General features: G+C 41.2%; 2 protein-coding genes across 2 annotated transcripts; one reads left to right on the forward strand and one right to left on the reverse strand.

The window, feature by feature from the left end:
• Window positions 1-3719: 3719 nt before the first annotated feature.
• On the reverse strand, window positions 3720-9961 carry prdx6 (peroxiredoxin 6). The gene is made up of 5 exons (XM_030727779.1): window positions 9774-9961; window positions 7763-7919; window positions 6775-6918; window positions 4971-5117; window positions 3720-4353 (listed from the first exon to the last, which is right to left on the reverse strand). Exons 1-5 carry the CDS (start codon window positions 9863-9865, stop codon window positions 4228-4230), a joined length of 666 nt encoding a protein of 221 aa, XP_030583639.1. The 5' UTR covers window positions 9866-9961; the 3' UTR covers window positions 3720-4227.
• Window positions 9962-11743: 1782 nt separating this feature from the next.
• On the forward strand, window positions 11744-15807 carry plpp6 (phospholipid phosphatase 6). The gene is made up of 2 exons (XM_030727778.1): window positions 11744-12402; window positions 14598-15807. Exons 1-2 carry the CDS (start codon window positions 11910-11912, stop codon window positions 14963-14965), a joined length of 861 nt encoding a protein of 286 aa, XP_030583638.1. The 5' UTR covers window positions 11744-11909; the 3' UTR covers window positions 14966-15807.

Consider the following 15807-nt stretch of genomic DNA (forward strand, 5'->3'; position numbering starts at 1 on the left):
TTTATCTTTCAGGCCACCCGGCAACCTCACCCGTTTTTGCATTAAGGCAAGATGTAGCTGAGTGACCAACTGTATGTTTTTGCCAACAGATTTGGTATCAGTTTCTTCATCTAACTCGAACCAACAAATGAGTATGTTTCAGAAAAGTCCAAGCCACTCATTTAGGAGAGAAGTGGGAGAAACTGCACTTTCAATAATTACAGTGTAGATGTCTCTGTTGCAAAGCATTTTAATGACTTAAAGAGGCCTGTGTTTTGTGGCAGGGCTGGTGGTCTGGTCTTATTGGGTTGTGTTTGATGTCTCGTCTTAATGTCCCCTACATTAAGATCCTGCACACATACACAAGGCACACTCTATTATGTGAGCAACCATTTACCTTGTCGCCATGATGAAGCTCTTGGCGCTCTGCTGAAACTGTTTTAAAGCCCAGACACCCTTAGCCATTACTCAGGTGATGTGCCAGCAGCCGGTGATCAATGTGTCTCTAATAGTGGGAACGAGGGAGGGCAAAAAATGAGAGAAAAGCAGCAATATTGATAGAGAGAGACAAAGACAAGCACATAGAGGGATTGCACTTTTACCTTCTCATTTATCACCCTCTTCATTCAGAGCACTAGCTGGCCCTGACCTGCTCTGCAGTAATAGCCTGTCTGGATGCTGTATTTACGAGGTGCCATCAAAACAATTGCATTTATCTCGGCACCCGGATCATACACTTTCATCACTTTCATCATTATGTCCTCACCTCCGTGCGTGCAGCTGTGTGTGTGTGTGTACGTATCTGCCAAAAGACCCAATGACCCATGCTTTAGCAGGAGTGAGGAAAGCTTAAGGGTGACTGTCAACTGTCAACCTTAAGTTAATACTTCTTAAAGTTCAGCCAAATCCTGAGGTCATCGCTCGCGTTTCTGTTTCTCTGTCTGACCTTCAATCTGTTCATCTAGCTTGCATCCTATCAGTAAGTCATACTTGGGAGGTTGGTACAGAGAAATGCCCGTGAGATTTACAGCTTTTAGAATGTAAACACTGTGAATCATAAAGAGCACCGAAGATCACTGATGGAGAAAGAAACAAAGTGAGAGATCTGAGTGGGCAGTGTTTGGTCTGTGCATGGGAAAGGGAAGCTGAAGAAGCAAAAACTTTGATAAGCAGGGCTGAGTGAAATGGGGGAGGTGATATTGTGCAAGTGTGTGTGTATGTGTGTGTGTGTGTGTGTGTGTGTGGGAGATGTGGAGAGCAGAGCTGGTGAGAGTGCCAGGCGATGTGTGGGGGGGGGGGGGGGGGGGGGGGGGCGAGGGCGCGTCTGGAAAGTATCAAGCCACAGCTTTGCATATGTGTGAGTACACGTGCATGTGTGGTGTGTTGTGTAGCCCCTCTGGTCTCTGGCTTGTTAACCTGCAGGTCACGGGCAGCTTCAGGTGATGAAGTCAATGCCTGGCACACAAGACGAGAACAATGAGCTCTTCCATAGTAAGCACATGTTCATGAATAAGAATACATACATAGAAACATGCATGTGTTCCTGGTTCTGTTAATACTCTTTATATCAAAGGGCTGCAACACCTTTAAAAGACTTTACAGACTGAACTCGAGGACTGATTCCACTCTCATGAAAAATATTAACCTGTAACACGCAGCTGTAGATTCATATGTAACATGTATGTATGTGAGGAGCATCAGTCCACTCATCTTGTCGAGAAAGCAAATACACACATTGCTCCGAATGTCAAACTATTCCTCTCTCAGTTTTCACACTATGATTTTAACCTACCCTGTACAAGCACAAAGCTTATCTGTATGCTATTTTGATGACTTCTCCAGAAAACCAGCATCTGAAGCATCTAAGAGGAAAACATCTTATTTTCAGACTGAAGGCCACTCCTTTCGGGGCAGTCTGTATGTCTTTGATCAGCAGTACTGTGTGTGAGTGTGTGTGTGTGTGTGTGTGTGTTACACAGAAAGAAAGAGGCCAGCAGCTGGTATTGTGTGTGCTTTACCCCGTGAGACCTGGTTGGGGCTGGTGTTGTATTACATACGCTGGTGTTGCTGAGGCGAGGTGGGGTGGGGTGAGTTGGTTCGATAGCCAAGAAGCGAGGGGTGACAGATGAACAGAGCAATGGAGGGTGAGTGGTGAGGAGGTGGATACTGGGCAATTATGCCCAGGCACCCAAAGCCGTTTTCATGCTCTGGCATTGGCTATTGTAGTCTGGAATTTGAGAAATCCATTTGATCAGCACGGTGTGTCTGTGTGGGTGTTATTTTGGGTGGCTCCTGAGGACAAAACAGCCATCAGAGAAGGGAAAGGGAGAACAGACAGAGGAGACAGAGTGCAAGGTTTACCTGATGAATACACGAACCTTCATCACACATCTGAAAGCTTAGGCCGCAGCCCAAGATTTGGCATTTTTGTCCACAAGAATGTAGCACTACTTCTAACACTGCAAACAATATGCAGACTTTTAGAAAATTGTTTGTCAAGGTGATGGAAAAGAAAAAAAGAATAACATTCCAGTTCACATTGTGTGGATGACAGGAGTGGAAAGTAGGAGGTCCATGAGATATTTTATCTGGCCCTGCACACTCTCTGCCTCCCTCCGCACTCAAAGGGAATCCCATCTTTTCTCTTTGACCTCAGCATTCCTCAGACTCGGAGTGAATGCAAGGTCAGTGTGTGTGCATGTGTGAGAGAGACAAGCGCTCACCTTCAGACTACTTAAAGTAATTAATACGATCTTCAGCCATGCAGTTTTGAGGGTTGAATAACCCAAAGAGAAAGCCTGCACCTCAGTCCTGGCTTTAGTTACTTAGGCCAAACTACTGAGTATGATTCCTTCATCTGCCTCTGGAAGCTTTGTGACATTTTATAGTTTCATGTACACATACGATTTTGTCTCTTTAAGGTAATTCAAGTTAAATACATTATTATTGATCCCCCAAAAATGGTTGATATAAATTAATCTGACAGCCCCCATTATTTGTATTCAAATTTCTTTTCACAGTAAAAGATCTCCCATAACTGAATCACTATTGTGGGCAAAACCTCCCCATTCAAATTAGTGCAAAAAAAAAAAAAAAGTACAGATGTATTAAAAGCCTCCTTTTACTAATTTATATATGACGTTCTTATATTGTTAGTACTGTTGCATAGCAGGGTATCGCATTAACAAGAGCCAAGGCCTTCCAAAGACTAATAAGACAGAGGGCTGTGAGATGAATAACGAGGAAAGAAAAGGTTTTGTTACACAAAACTATATTTATTCATTTTATTTTTTTTTGCTTTTCTCTAATATTTCAGTTGTTTTGGTGGAAATAAAGGACAGGCTTACCTCTACAGGCTTCAATTATTGAAATGAAACTATCAGGGAGTTGAGAGGGGGAACGTCTCTTTGGAGAAACTGCTAAAAACTTGAACTTGAAACTCTGAAATGTGAAGGGCCCCAACGCCACACCTTTTATGTTTACTCTTTGAGGTTTGAAAGCACAAGTGTATTATTTCTGCTTTGTAATTCTAAACCTTAAAGTACAAAATATTGGATAGATGATGTAAAGGACTGATCTTAATGTACCCCTGAGCATTTTACTATGCTAAATGCAAGGGTTTTTCTTTTAAGATATTTAGAAAGCTGGAGCATAACCTGTAATGCTGAGGCAGCACAATGAAAACAAAGAAGCGTGAGAAAGTTTTGAAAGTCTGCATACTATGAGAAATACAACTTCACTGAAAGTAGAGATCACCTTTACTATTGATGTGTTCTCTCATCTTTTTAATGTGTGGAAATATAAATAGTCATTTCTATACATGTGGTACCACTCCCTATCACTGCAGTTGTTGAGAACAGGTTGGCACGTTCTCCAAAAGCTGAGAGGATACCATTTACCATGTAGTGCCACCTACTGACAGGAAGCACCACTGCAGCAAAAGAGGCGTAGTAATTATTTCCAGTTCAGGTTGCACAAGGACACCTAGTGGTGTCCTTGTGCAACCTGAATCACAGAAGAGTAACTTGTTACAAAATGCATTTTGTTACCAAACAGTTAAACACTGTGGGAAAGGCTCAGAAGCAAAGAAAGCATGTAAAATGTTTGTTTATTTGGGGGTAAACAAGGCAAGTCTGGCTTCAGCACTGGAACTGTTGCATGACTAAAAACAAGTCATCAATCTGGGTAAGTGGACTGATTCATGTGAATTATTAACCAAAGATTTCCAAATCAAAGAGCAGCGTGTGTTCAAATTTGGGTGTAGCGCAGGTATTTCTTCCCAGAAGGCACTTCTTCGGTTGTCACCCCATTAGGAAACAGAGATGCAGCTTCAGCGTCAGAGAGCGAGGGAATGACCATGACTTTGTCACCAGGCTGAAAAAGATGCAAGAACCGGGAAGGGTATTTTAGACACAGAGTAGAGGCCTATGATTACACTCATGCAGCCATACCGTATGGGTGCTGTACTGGGTGACATTTAGATCATGTTAAAATGCTTAACGAAATTTAGCAGGCAGTTATTTTTGCTTAAAATTGGTCATTGCTTAAGACCAAGAAAAGTCAGACACAAGGGTAAGTCCACTGGGGGAAATAAAAGATAACATGCTCTTAGAGGTTCTCTTCAGAGGCAGATTTTGAGCCAACTAGTCTGGAGAGACTCACTCTGCTTTCAGCCTTAATGCTAAGCTAATCTAAGCCAACTGCCTGACTCATTTAAAAGGGACATAAGAGTTAATATTTCCCAACTATTTCTTTAAAACATTTCTATAAAGAAAACAAAAATAGCATCAACTCTACAGAGGTCTGTTCATACGTTATATTTGCCACATACTGAACGTGAGTTTTTACTTGTAATATTATTTGCAGTCTAGTTAAATTATGCACATTTGGTGTGGATAACTTCTTACTAAAAGTTGCTGCTCAGTGTGCAGTTGGTGATATGTGGATTCTCTTTATCACCTCGCCTGCTGACAGACACTTCAACTACGTACCTTCCAGTCAACCGGCGTGGCAACCTTCTTCTGTGCAGTCAGCTGCAGAGAGTCTATAACTCTGAGCAGCTCATCAAAGTTTCTTCCTGTGGTAGCAGGGTATAGGATGGACAGCTTCAGCTTCTTGTCAGGGCCGATCACAAATACCTAAACCGGATTGAGATAACACAGCTTAAACATAACATCCCGATATACTTCTTTTAGATTTAGATGAGCATGTCCAAAAAAAGCTAAACAGTAAAAACAAAGGTTTGAAGGTCTGGATATTTAATACACTGCTGAGAACGGTCCAAAAATTTTATTTTTTTTTTTTAAATCCAGTAGTTCTCTGGGTGGAAATGCCTTGTTGGTGCCAGGGGTCAGAGGAGAATGGCCAAACTGCTTTGAGCTGATAAGGCAACAGTAATTCACATAACTACTCATCACAACCAATGTGAGTGAGGCGAATCCTCACACAGGCTCACCAGAGCTGCTAGACAACAGAAAATTGGGAAAAAACAATTCCTGGTTTGATGAGTCACAAATTCTGGTGTAACATTCAGACATAAGGGTCAGAATTTGGCCTAAACAACATGAAAACGTGGATCCATTCTGCCCTGTATCAACAGTTCAGGGTGGTGGTCTAACAGTGTGAGGGACGCCCATCTTCTGATGGCTGCTTCCAGCAGGATAGCGCACCGTGCCACAAAGCTCAAGTCTCAAACTGGTTTCTTGAACATGGCAATGAGTTTACTGTGCTCAGATGGCCTATACAGTTACCTTTGGGATGTGGCAGAATGGGAGGTTCACATCGTGAATGTGCAGCAACTGTGTGATGCAATCATGTCATTATGGACCAAAATCAGGACCTTGTTGAATCTATGGCAAGAAGAATTAGGGCAGCTCTAAAGGCAAAAGGTAGTGCTGTTACATCTGGTGCTAAAGCCCCGAGGCCTGTGCCGAGCAAAAGGGGGGGGCGTGTCCAAACGAAGCCTGTGTCGAGGCCCGTTTCATTTTTCAGAATAGTACGTGACAAAAGCCAAACGAGGCCCCGTTTCCTGAAAACACGTGACTGCCTCATTATGTGATTCGAGTTGCTGAAAAAGCAGCGGGAAATAGAGGAAGAGTTCTGGGTGATCTGAGGTGAGTCTGATCCATTTGTTATAGCAGCATGATCAGAAGCACCTGTATCCTCACCTGTACACATTAGCACTTCAGTTTCATTGCGCCCCTGCTGCTTCAGTCTTCTGAGAGAGAGTGTTTTCTAAGGCTGGGGAAGTTATACCAAAAAGTGGGAATTGCCTGAGCCCCAACACTGTCAACAGTTTTTTATTCGTAAATTTAAAAAAAAAAAAAAAAAAAAAAAAAAAAAAAAAATCAATAAAGTACCCCCACCTCCATCCATGCACTTCCTGTAACTGTTTATCCACAAACACACCACACACTGTCTATATACAATATTTTATTCATATACCACAACTGATCTATTGATACTTAGATATACCACGATCAGCATAGACTTATTTAATCTGGTTTTACAATACCTCAAATGAGGATTTTGACATAATAAGTGCATAATTATACTAAAAGATCCGCCAGTCGGCATGTAAGATAACAGCAGAAATGCTGTACATTAAGTGTCCAGCAGATGTCAGTATTCCTAAATGAGCTGTTAAACGGGGTTTCGTGTAATCAGGCTTTTTTTTTTTTTTTCACAAAAAAATAAATAAATAAAAATCTGCATGCAGTTATTGTTTGATCATTTAAAATAATTGTTTATTACTATGATTTAGTGGTGTATGTGTAAAGGTCGATGGTTTCTCACACAGCGAGCAGTCAGGGGTAGTCCATCTTTGTCTTTCTCATCAGGGTCCAGCATACCCAGCTGGACTGACAGCTCCCTCTTGTCATCGGCGATGATGGGGAAGGGCAGGTCGCTCTCAGCCTTTTTGCTGACAGCCATCACATCCTATACAGAGGGAAGGGACACAATCAACTTTTACATGGCCCTTAGTGGACGTTTTCATCCTCTGTTAATAATTCTCTCCATCCTGGCAGCTGTCTCTCCATTATTGCAGCACAGGTTTGATGAATGACCAGACATCCCGGTGCGTGATCTTTAACCACTGCAAGAGCAGCAGTAGCATGCTACATGAAGGCCAAAAGTGTATTCTCTGACTATGACTGTAGTACCATCACTGTTAAATTAAAGAATGTTAAAATATTATGAAGGGACAAAAAAAAAAATTATTATTCTTTTAAAAAGCATAGTTTACATTTCTTTTTTGGCAGCAGGTGGGAGAGTTTAATCAGTGGACCAATCACTGGACTTTGTGAAGGGGCGTTACTGTAACGTGACAACTTTAGTGAATACCTTTTGTTCAGGTTGGGGATTAATCGATAAATGCCTGTCCTCTGAATTTCCTCCAAATACCACATACGCAAACAAACAACACATTACAATGTAATAATTTATCAGGAATAAATGTAAAACAAATATACAATTACACTTGTAAACGTTTAAATTATATCAAGAATTATATTTAAGTCAAAATGAAATAGATTTATTTGTAGCTGTTGCTCAAAGCAGCTATTTACACAAACATTTGTTGAACCCTTATATTAGTCTAGTATATTAGTTTTATACTGATTATGTTACTACAGATCCTGTCTACAGTCTCACACTTCAGTTCCAGGATGAAGGTCAGAAGTTTGCTTTCACATTTACACAGCGCATATAGACTCTCTCCCCACCGGATGGTTTTATTATACAAAAAGATTTCATTAACTTTTACAGTTTGTGTAGTCCTAACCTTGCTCCAGCTGTGGTGATCAGCTACACTGTCAATGGACAAGGCAATCATCTTTACACCTCGCTTCTTGAACTCATCGCTGATCGTGGCAGCACAGGCTAGCTCAGTAGTGCAGACAGGCGTGAAGTCCCTCGGGTGGGAGAACAGGATACCCCACCTGCAGGTGAAGAGAGACAACAGTCTAACTCCACAAGACCTCTGGAAAGTCATTTTCTAGGTATGAATCCCTGATGTAAAAAATATATTTTTTTAGTCATCCAGCAATCTGAATTTATTCACTCCTGTTTATAACAGGCACTGTTATAAACAGTCAAGTCTTTATGAACAGGGTGTGTTAGATAAATTGAGTCAAGTTCAAGATACCACAAGCTGAAAATACTTGTACAACAATAATGATTAAATGCTCCATGCTTCCACCACCCTGTGCATTTAACATGCTTTATAAGGAGGCTCTCTGTTCTCTTTCTTGCCTCATGTCTGAGGACAGTGATTTCCAAACAGTCTACAGTCTGAATATGACGGAGGGAATAAGACATTAAATCCACCGAGGGCGCACAGGAAGAACATTCCTGTTGATGGTTTTAAAGTGACAAATCCTTTTGGAATCATGTGAGTTTTTTGGCCTCGTAGGATTTGGATGAATTGGTCCTTCAGTGTGTTGTGATCACATGGGTTAGAAGCATTGTGATCAGCTGATTATTGAGTGACCAAACTTTCTGTGACTAGCAAGCTGTGAATGTGGCTGAGCAAAGTTTGTTCGCTCTCTTGGGATTAGAATTTGCACTGGAAGGAACAATCTCAATGAGAAAAGAAAAAAGCTAGAAAACTAGGACACAGATTTAACAGATGGCTGCCTCTCATCATCCAGCAATATATTTCCAGAAGAAAATTAAGGTAGTATTATGTAGTCACCATAACTGGGTGGTGTCTTCATGTTGATAAAAGTTTGAAATGTCAGCAGGTTACCCTGTTGATAATGCAAAATGTCAGAACTTTAGTATAGAAGCATGACTGTTTTCATTTTTTACTCAAATATCCTGCTTTCTTTGGCTGAAATGCAGAGGTTTGATTTACTGTGATATAAAAAAGTGAAAAACATCCCCACACAGAGTTTGCCTCTTAAATTATCATTGCAAATTATCTTTATGGGTATTTACTAATCATTTAACAACTAATTGCTTCCGTTATTTCAGACATTTTTATCCAAGTACTGCTGAAAAACTGTCCTTTGGTTTTAGTTAGTGTTTGTGTTTAAAGCACGTCATTTTTTTTTTTTATGGGGGGAAAACAAACCCCAAAGGAAGTTGCATCATGTTATTAGGACATCACATAGCAAAGCTGTGCACGTTTCCACTCTGGAGTCCAGGTTCCTGTGTGTGCATGTAATATTATACAAGCACACACAAGACTATTCTCTCTGCTCTTTTAAACAAGCCGACTCTATTAGTGCTGGACGTTTGGGGATGTGAAGAGTTCACAGCAACAAACACAACAGTTAAACCTCAAAGGAGAAGAGACCAGAGAGCGAGCGAGAGAAACACACACACACACACACACACACACACACACACACACACACACACACACACACACACACACACACACACACACACACACACAGCATCAACCGTTTCACAGTGATTGCAGTAACTAATGAAATGCTTCCTGCCGTAGTTTTTTTTTTTTTTTTAATTCAGCAGCTCTTAACCGCGCACAAAAAAAGATGTAACTACAACTGTTAAATTTTAGTTCAAATCTATATTATTCTACTGCATCTAATCCAACGCGTCATGCTTGTGTAACGCCACCTGCGTCAGCCGCCAGGTATCGCGTGACAGGTTGGATGCTATAAAAATTTAAAAAAAAAAATCAGCTTTTAATAAAGAAGATTAATAACGCTATCAAGTTGCCACGATTCAACCACACGCTGCACTGCAGCTCCATGTGCCAAACCCCGCATAAAACAACTAAGTTACACTGTGACGTCTGCACACTAAGGCTGAGAACTCACGAGTTTCCCAGGAAGTCGTGGAACTTGATCCTGCCGATGGTGGTGTCGGCCTCGAAATTTGGGAACTCGTCTCCAAGCAGAAGTCCAGGCATTATCAGCTCTGCTCTTCAGCTCAAACGCCAGAGAAACTACAGGAAAATACGCCTTCTACGCCTGTTTGTCTGCTGCTTCTGCTTCTTTTGGGTTTAACGGCGAACTAGCTTAGAGGTGCCGCCACCTTTTGGACTGGAGTGTTGATCAGGAACTGGACACATGCTGAACAGATTCAGGTTAATTGCAGTGCGCACACTGTCCAGTTGGGTGCTTGCCTATCAAATAGAGTGGTTTTTTTAAAGACCTGTGTCCTATCCTGAGACAGGTGATTATTACTTCTTCTTTTTGTCTCCCTTCTCACCACCATCATGTCTTTGAATGTTATATAGATACCTTCCTGGTATCTATATAACATTCAAAGACACGGTGTCCCGGTGCTCCTGCCACATTCTTTGGATCTGACTGTTAATCATGCTTTTAATTTCAGCTTTGCTCAACGGTATCTGTAAATCGGCTGGTTGTAATTTCAGAGATTGTTTTGCCACCTACATGTGCTGGAACCCAAAGAAAACCAGTATTTACACTATACATTTTATACATAACATCTAATCTGTGTGATTTCCCAGATCTTATACTCATTAGTGCTGATAATCTATCAGAAGCATTAAGTATATTTCTTTGATTATGACCTTCTGCCCACTGTAAACTCTGCATTATGGCCACCAGCTCTATTGTGTATATAGACAAAATATCTGTTGTTCTCTTCTAAATAGTTACTCCAAGTTGTGGGATGAAGACTGTTGCACTAGTGCATCCAGACCCCAGATCTTTTGACCCATCTGTAAATATTAGGACTTTGTCTGTATACTGTAACTGTGCTATATGGCTACTCAACAAGTGCTTATTTGGACTTTCCTTTTATTGCCCTTTGTATGTACTCCACAGATGGTATGACAAACACCCAAGGAGGAAGAGATGAATAAGGGACTGCTGGACAATACTTTATATTCTGCAAGCCTAGCTGTTCAGCCTTTATATTTGAAACGCATCCAGAGGTCATAAAGTTGGTTTTATTGTGCTCCCAGCACTCTTGCAAGATGGCCTTTGCAGGGTGAGTCTCATTATGCACCTGTACATTGACCCGGTGTCTAAGCAAAAGCTTAACTCTTCATTTCCACCTGCACAGCTACTGGTGGGAATGTTTTAAATGCACCATTGCAAATTCTGAGGGCTCTGGCTTGCTCTGCATTAAGTCTCCTGGTTTCCTTCTTTTTGCTCTATGTCCCTCTGTAAGCGCTCTTCTGTACTGTCAGCACTATACCTGAATGGACCCGGACAGGCTATGAAGTCCTGCGTGGCTCACCGATCAACCAGAGGAGAGTCGTAAAAACACGTGTTGTTTTGTTTTTTAATCACTGAATAAATTTATCTAAACAAAGAATAACGGGACGAGCAGAGTAGAAAGAAAATAAACAAATAAAACGTTTAATGAAAAGCTAGTATTTGGAAAATGAATGAAATAATACTGTACCCGTAAAAAACTGACCTAAATAAATAGGCTCTGTCATTTTGCTAAAATTCTCGAGCACCGGGCTTCCTCCGTCGACACAGCAAGCAAATGCTGTGATCCTTTCAATAACAAAAAACTAGAACAAAAACGGCCGCTATGAGTTCATGACACTGAAACTCATTTTTAAAAAAGTTTTCGAACTATAAAAACTGAATTTAAACGAGCAGACTCACTCTAAGTAAACTAACTTGAAAACATATAATAAATAAAAAATAATAAGGGTAAATATTAAAAACTAATCAGTGTGGTTTCAATAAAAATCAAATACATGCAAACGTAAAACGTAAAATTCATGCATATGTAATTTTTAAATGGAAAATATACTTACTAGCCTACACAACTTCCCAGGTTGCTTTGCGAAAAGCATAATAAACATGGCGGTTCAGCTTATCGTTTCCGGACGTGATAAGAATTGTGAAACGTACAATAGATGAGCTAAAGAAGCGACAACCTGCACAGTACTGCAGAAATTTTTGAACTGCGGTGCATCTAGGCTATATATAACTGTCTACGCCGGTGAGTTAACAGACACCATGCCCTCTCCTAAAGCTAAAAACCCCGGTCGCAGCGGAGGAAGCCCGGTGCTCGGGAGCTCCAACGGCCGCTATGAGTTCATGTCTCTGACAAAGCCATTGAACCGGTCTTCACCGCCACACCTGCTCCAGCGGCAGGGCTCCGACCCGACTACCGCACGCCTTCGAGCCTCTGAAAGCCCCACTCGGCGCCGGGGCTCCGGCTCCTCCACGGGCTCGGCGAGCGGTCAGGGACCACCTGAAGAGGATGGTATACGGCTTAATCCCTCCCTCATCCGCGTAGCGCTCAGCTCCCTGCTGGCCATCGACCTGTGGCTGTCCAAGCGGCTGGGGGTGTGTGCTTGTGAGGACTCGTCCTGGGGCAGTGTGCGCCCCTTAATGAAGCTGCTAGAGATATCTGGACATGGCATCCCGTGGCTGGCTGGTACCGTCTACTGTCTGTACAAGAGCGACAGTGCTGCAGGACAAGAAGTCATGCTCAACCTTTTCATGGGTAAAACTCTATATTTGTGTGTCGTTTCTTCCGTGTCGTTTCTTTCTCCAGTATGGCACATAATGACAGAGAAAATATCTTTCAGTGTTCCACTGAGCTGGGTTTAGCTACAGTATCAGTCTGTGACAGAGCTCCCTGCTCCTCCCTGCTCCTGATTTACCACGCACAGCTCTTCTGTCAGGACTCGCTTAAGCAATAGAAGAGCTGGTCCCACCTCTCATAACCAGAGTGATTATCAGACTCATGTTACTTTCCTTAATCGGTGTTGGCAGACTCTCACCTGTAGATGTCACCTGTTACACCTATTCTGCTTTCTATGATATTCTGCACCCATATCCTTTCCATGCTTAGTTTACAGGTCTGCTTGGGGAAAAATGTATGATAGCTATGTAAAATGACTGAAGTACCAAAGTGGGCTGGCTGTTCTGTGCCTCCAGTGAGAAGCCACAGGAAAAAAATACATGTGACAGAGATGTTTTCAGAAAGCAAAGTGAAGACTGGAATATTCTACAGTGAAACCAGACGTGGCAAAGACTTGTATTTGGATTGTAGATTGATTTATAAACAGCTCTTTATTTACTGAGTTTGCGCAGTGCCGCAATATGTTTTCAGAGACTTAGTTGGATTAACCAGTTAATATAAGCCCACAGTGTCATTAGAGACTGCTTAGTTATTACTTGCTTATTACTTAGTTATTGTTGTTTTACGTGCTATAAATATAGACTTTATCATTATTATTTGTTGTTCTGATAGAATATTTTCCTTTTGATGTTAATTTATTGCGTGGAGTATTACCTTGGTAACATCATAAGAAGAAGAATCGTGGTTCAGAATGTTTCATGGTCTTCTAAACTAAATATCTGAATAAGGTTTTCCCTGATTAGACTTAATGTACCAAGTAGATTAGGTCTAATCAGGCTATCAGATAAAGAGTTCGGTTTATCTCCAAAATCTTTCAGTGTTAATATTTACTTGTCAACCCTTTCAAATGCATGATGTCAGTCAGTAAACACTAACTGTTCTGGTTAATATCTGAATTAAATCAACAGGAGTCTTTAGGAAGTACTACCCTAAGTAGTTATGAGCAGGTGAATATTGGTAAAATCCCAGCTCTCCATCCAATATGTGCCTGGAAAAGAAACTACCTCTTACTACTATTATATGGGTCAAAGTACTGCATTCACTTCAAAAGAACAGCTTCTCACTCTGGTTTTTAACCTCAGCTTTTAACAGCAGCAGATAATAATGTAACCACTTAGTAGTCATCAGTAATGATTAATGAAATGTACAGCTGAAAGCCTTTCATTTGATTCCTAGCAGCGATTGGCTCAGTGCCGCAGGAGTGTTGCATTAAATTTTCAGCACTGCAGCCCAGGAGAGCATAAAGCTGTTAATAAGAAAGCTTTTCATTCGTTCAGTGCAGAGACACATCTTAAAAATTGCAGACATTCCTTTAATAAATGCTGCTGTTGTAAGGAGATTTCTTTCACTTCCATCATACTTTTCCAGTGAGGTTTTTTTTTTTTCAAAAGGGCATGTAACTCTTGACATTGATACTCTTTTCTTTAACAGTAAGTGTAATTGGCTTTTACAGATGCATCAGTTAGAAAATCCTGCTTAAACAGGAACCAGATTTAACCAGACTGTAGACCATTGAAGGCCTTTGATAGGTCAGACATCCATCCAGAAAATCAAAGGTTTAAGCAATAACTTTAATAATGATCATTTTATTTAATCTATCTAATCTTCAAGGTCCTGGTATTCGTGCTGACACTGTCACAAATCATTGCATACTCGGATACATGAATACAATAGAGCTGTGGGTAATGTTTTTCCACAGCACCTGTGCTTTCATTGCTGTGGGAAAAGATCCATACCAGGATCCAGGAACTGACACAGATCAAACATCTAATCCGCTTTGAGAAAGAGAATACTGGCATGCATCGGTACTGTTCACTTTCTTGCTACTACCACCAGATGGTGCCAACGTAAAGATTAGATCATTTGACATTGTTTGTTCAAGCCATATTTTTTTCTAGTCATGATGTAAATCTAAACAGAGGCTACAAAATTGACCTCCATTGTTTTCAGTACATTTAATTATGCCTCTGCTCTTACCGTGTTTTCATTAATGTGGTTGCACTGCTGTGGTTTCACATTTTATAGCATATCTCCTTTATCGTCTTCCCGTGTAGGCCTGCTGCTGGACCTGCTCTTGGTTGGCATTGTTAAGGCAGTGGTGCGTCGGCGTCGGCCAGCGCATAACCGTATGGACATGTTTGCCACCTTTTCAGTTGACCGCTACTCCTTCCCCTCCGGACATGCCACGCGTGCTGCCATGTGTGGTCGCTTCCTGCTGGCTCACCTCGTGCTGGCTGCCCCTTTGAGGGTCCTCGTCTTTCTGTGGGTGGGCCTGGTAGGGTTGAGCCGCGTGATGCTGGGGAGGCACAATGTGACTGATGTGATGTTTGGGTTCTGGATGGGTTATTGCCAGTACAACTTGGTGGAGATGCTGTGGCTCTCCCCTCAAACACTGCAAGGGCTGCTGGGACAGTCAGCTTAAAGTTAAGGACCAAAGGAGATGGTAGTTTATATTTGAGTTAAGCAGCACTTACACGCCTTTTTTTTTTCCTTTAACGCTAATGTATACTTCCAGAATTAAAAGCAGCGCCATTCCTACTTATAGAATCATTTCCCAGATCCATTCAGTTCATAACAAAACAGTATTCACAGAAGAGAAATATGAATAATGTACAACATAAAGTTCTGTTAAAAGAAATACTGTTTTGATATGAATTTTTTTTAATTCCTCTAAATATTAAGGATAATCCTTGTTTACATCCCATTTATTGGAGATTACCCTCACACTGATTACCCTCAGTGGCTTGATTCATATATAGTATGAAATCTATTGTTTCTTAGCTGTAGCAAGTGTTTGGATACAGAACATTATGTAAACTGCAACTACACTTTTGCTACTAAGGAATTATAAGTGAGCTTTCAGTTCAACTAAAATATAATTTCCCATTACAGAAGAAAAGTAAAATAATTAACTAGAACTGTCAGGGCCGATGATCTGTCATACAGTTTTAAGGAAAGTGATCCACACACACAGCAAAATGTATTGGTTCTCCCATTACCCATGCACCAACTTTACACATAGGCTGCATTCAGTCTCAACAAAATCTAGCAAAAAATTTGTGAAACTGAGATGTGTTGAACATGCCGTTGTGTTACCGCAGTATGGCACGAATGGTAGCATATTCAATGTGCATGAGTGTATTTTAATCCTAGAACACTAAGTCTGTGTAGGTTCTCAGTCATCCAGGTCATAGTCGTCTCTGGAGCTTGAAAAAGGGGCGACTGGACTTCTTTTTGTTTCTTGAAGATGTTTCACGTCTCATC

This window comes from Archocentrus centrarchus, chromosome 4, assembly GCF_007364275.1.
Source record: "Archocentrus centrarchus isolate MPI-CPG fArcCen1 chromosome 4, fArcCen1, whole genome shotgun sequence".
NCBI classification, from domain to species: Eukaryota; Metazoa; Chordata; class Actinopteri; order Cichliformes; family Cichlidae; genus Archocentrus; species Archocentrus centrarchus.